Here is a 3,105-nt window from a genome sequence, read left to right as displayed (position 1 = left end):
GAAGGGGAGGGTGAGCGTGTGGCTGCGTGGTGCTTGGTTGCCGACTGGGGTTAAACCATGACAGTTGAGCAAAACCTTCAGGTTGGGTAGGTTCTACTGCTGTAATTTTGCAATCTTGAGGTCAGTGCGGTTTCATGTGATCCTGGATGGCATCCAGATTAACCTGTGGGAAGCTCTCCATGGGAGAGCTCTTTGTGCATGGCAGCCCAGGGCAGAAGGTGCACCACAGGAGGGACTGAAGTTCCTACCGCGAGGCTGACTCCTTCCTGAATGGAGCGATTTGAAATGTAGTGTCTTAACTAAATCTCTACAGGCACCTGCTGCTTCTCTGGATGAAGTGGCATAACTCAACTATGTCTGTGTCTTCATGACTGCCTGCCAGAGGTTATGTGGTGGGAAGCGCTTTAAGGAGCGTAGCCCTTGCAGATACTAAATACCTTCCTTGGGTGCCCCAGCCCTACTCCTGAATTTTGGTGCTGCAGGTAGCAGCAACCTGCTTCACAGATGGGTTTTGAAATCTATTTTCCTCCATGTTTCCTTAATGATTTCCTCATCTCACATCTGCCCCCCCAACCTCTAATTCCTTCTTACTCCAAGCCCAGAGCTGCTGATCACATAAGCAGAAAAGCGCTATTCCCAGCCTGCATTTAGAATAAAATCACCATTTCTTCCCTCTCCCATTTGATGAGATAAAAGATGCCTAGCTCCATTGCAGGCTGCCCCAATGGGTGGGGAAATGAGATGCTGTCTTCTCCCTATAAACTGATGTGTGTAGAGGATGGGACTGAGCGTATATCAGAGGTCTCAGTGGTGCTTTAGGTTTGCTAGAGCCATTTCTCACTCGATCCCTCTCCCGTGCAGGCCATGGTGGAGACGATGAACAACCTCCTGCAGCCTCAGGCTCTGAATGCGTGGAGGGACCTGAACGCAAACGAACAGCAGCGCGCAGCCACCAAGTTACTTGACACCGTGGAGGACAGTGCCTTCGTTCTGGCTGACAACCTGCTGAAGACGGACATCGTCCGGGAAAACACTGACAACATCCGTAAGGGACAGATCCCATAAATACCAAGAGCAGCCGGAGGGAGAGTAAAGGCTGGGAAACCTGGCTTCGGTCTTGGCCCCTAGATTGACTGGAGAGCAATTTGTTGGATATGTCTTGGTCCTTTGTCTGAAGGACTTAGAAGACTTTCCAAAAGAGCCTAAAGGAATAAGGCAGCTGTCTACCCTTGAAATCCCATGGAAAATGAACACCTAACCTGCCCTTATTACTCCTGGCTTTGAGAGCAAAATCTGTGCTAGAGCAATGAGAGCACCACTTCACAGAGAGATTGTTCATCGTAATGCAATTGTGTTTCATTTCATACAAATTTGTGTCTTTATTTAGCTGATTGTTGATTTTAATTAAAAAACAAGCATGACAGAAAGCACTAGCACTCCCACTGTGCATATGTAAAATGAGAACAACTCTTCTTTCTATTTCTATGAATATAGATCCCGAGCACTGATAACATTTACAAAAAGTACCAATCGCCAGTGGCAAAGTACTAGCATTTTCAGATTTTCATTTTAACTATTGTCCTTAATATCCTGAGGTTCTTGTTTACAAGAACTGGTTGTCTTTTGTCTTCCACAGAGAGTAAAATTTATTTGCTTTTTTTTTTTTTAATTAAATTTAAAACTTCTTCAGGGCAAAGATTTAAAAAGAAATAGGAGGCCAAACAGAGTCTAGCATGAAACGTTGTAAGTTGATTCCTCTGCTCTCAGATGGTCTGGAACACCATTTTGTAGCTTTGAAGTGTCGTGTCAAAGATTATTTCGGTAGAGATTTTTCTTAGTGTCGGTCTCTCTTGCAAACAGAGCTGGAAGTTGCGAGACTAAGCACAGATGGGAATCTGGAAGATCTGAAGTTTCCTCAGAACATGGGCCACGGGAGCGCCATTCAGCTGTCAGCAAATACCTTGAAACAAAATGGTCGAAATGGTAGGTCCAGCACCTCCAGCCATGCCAGTCTCATGAATCTGTCGTGCTTTAAGCATTGTTTTGTGTTTAACCAGTTGTAAGTATAGTATTAATCGCTATGTTAATATTTAAGTTAACAGTAGCATCAGTTGCTCATGCCCTTGACTGCAAGCTAAGTTGGCTGACTGGGAATGTATTATATTGCTAAGTGACTCACAGCCTTCAAAAGTATTATGTGCTGGTAAAAATGCATCAGATCCTTAAATGATGTGGCTGTGGGGGCACAGCGCTGAGTCCAGAGAAGTGCTTTTAACTGCTGTTTTCTGCAGTAGGAGGCTTCAGATGGGATAAGAAGCTTGTTTGAGTAAACTGCTTCACAGTGGGGAACTATACAAATATCTGAAAAGGGAGAGGGAAGAAACTATAGTAGCAAATATTAGTAAGGAGCCAACATGGCAGAAAAGGTTGATTAACTGTTATGAGTCTAAATCTTCAGTGCCTTTCTCTCTGAAGCTTATGAACCTCCTGATATGGCATGAATTAAAGCTGTTGTTATATATGAATGCTCTACATGCTGCCAAGCCATTTATTTCCAGACCAGGAATTTGAGCAGACATGTTTGTTGATCTCTACAGTCCCACTATAGACCAACTTCAAACTTCCAGTCTTTCTACTAATGGGCCTAACATACTCCTTTTTCTGAGTTCCTTTAAAATTTAACCTGTGAGCAGGGGGAAAGAACTCTAGTACAGGCTTTGATCGCTGCAGGCAAAACATGGAGTGATAGGGCAGTATTACAGCCAGACCAGATGCGTTAAAACTGCCAAAAATTTCTGACAACTGTTGAGAGAAAAGTTTGGTCTGGTGGTTCAGAAAGAAAGTTTTGCCATTGGCTTCCTTGATGGGGTTTGGTACCTTTGCATGTAGGATTTGAAGACAAGTTTCTTTTAGAGACACTGTAAAACCCAAGATAGAATCATAGAATCATAGAATCATTAAGGTTGGAAGAGACCTCCAAGATCATTGAGTCCAACCGTCAACCCAACACCACCATGCCCACTAAACCATGTCCCTAAGCGCCTCATCTACCCGTCTTTTAAATACTTCCAGGGATGGTGACTCAACCACTTCCCTGGGCAGCCT

The 3,105-nt window shown here is 44.1% G+C and overlaps 1 protein-coding gene across 1 annotated transcript in view; it reads left to right on the top strand.

Moving 5' to 3' along the window:
- LPHN3 (latrophilin 3) overlaps window positions 1–3,105 on the top strand; it is a 331,880-nt gene that overhangs the window by 258,375 nt on the left and 70,400 nt on the right. The window contains exons 11-12 of the mRNA XM_009333609.1: window positions 862–1,045; window positions 1,861–1,983. Coding sequence (XP_009331884.1) covers window positions 862–1,045; window positions 1,861–1,983 — 307 coding nt within the window. The remainder of the gene's footprint in view (window positions 1–861; window positions 1,046–1,860; window positions 1,984–3,105) is intronic.

The sequence above is a fragment of the Pygoscelis adeliae genome, unplaced genomic scaffold (genome assembly GCF_000699105.1).
Source record: "Pygoscelis adeliae isolate BGI_AS28 unplaced genomic scaffold, ASM69910v1 Scaffold240, whole genome shotgun sequence".
Taxonomy (NCBI): domain Eukaryota; kingdom Metazoa; phylum Chordata; class Aves; order Sphenisciformes; family Spheniscidae; genus Pygoscelis; species Pygoscelis adeliae.
Note: the sequence above shows the minus strand (reverse complement) of the source record. Positions and strands in the feature narration are given on the sequence as shown.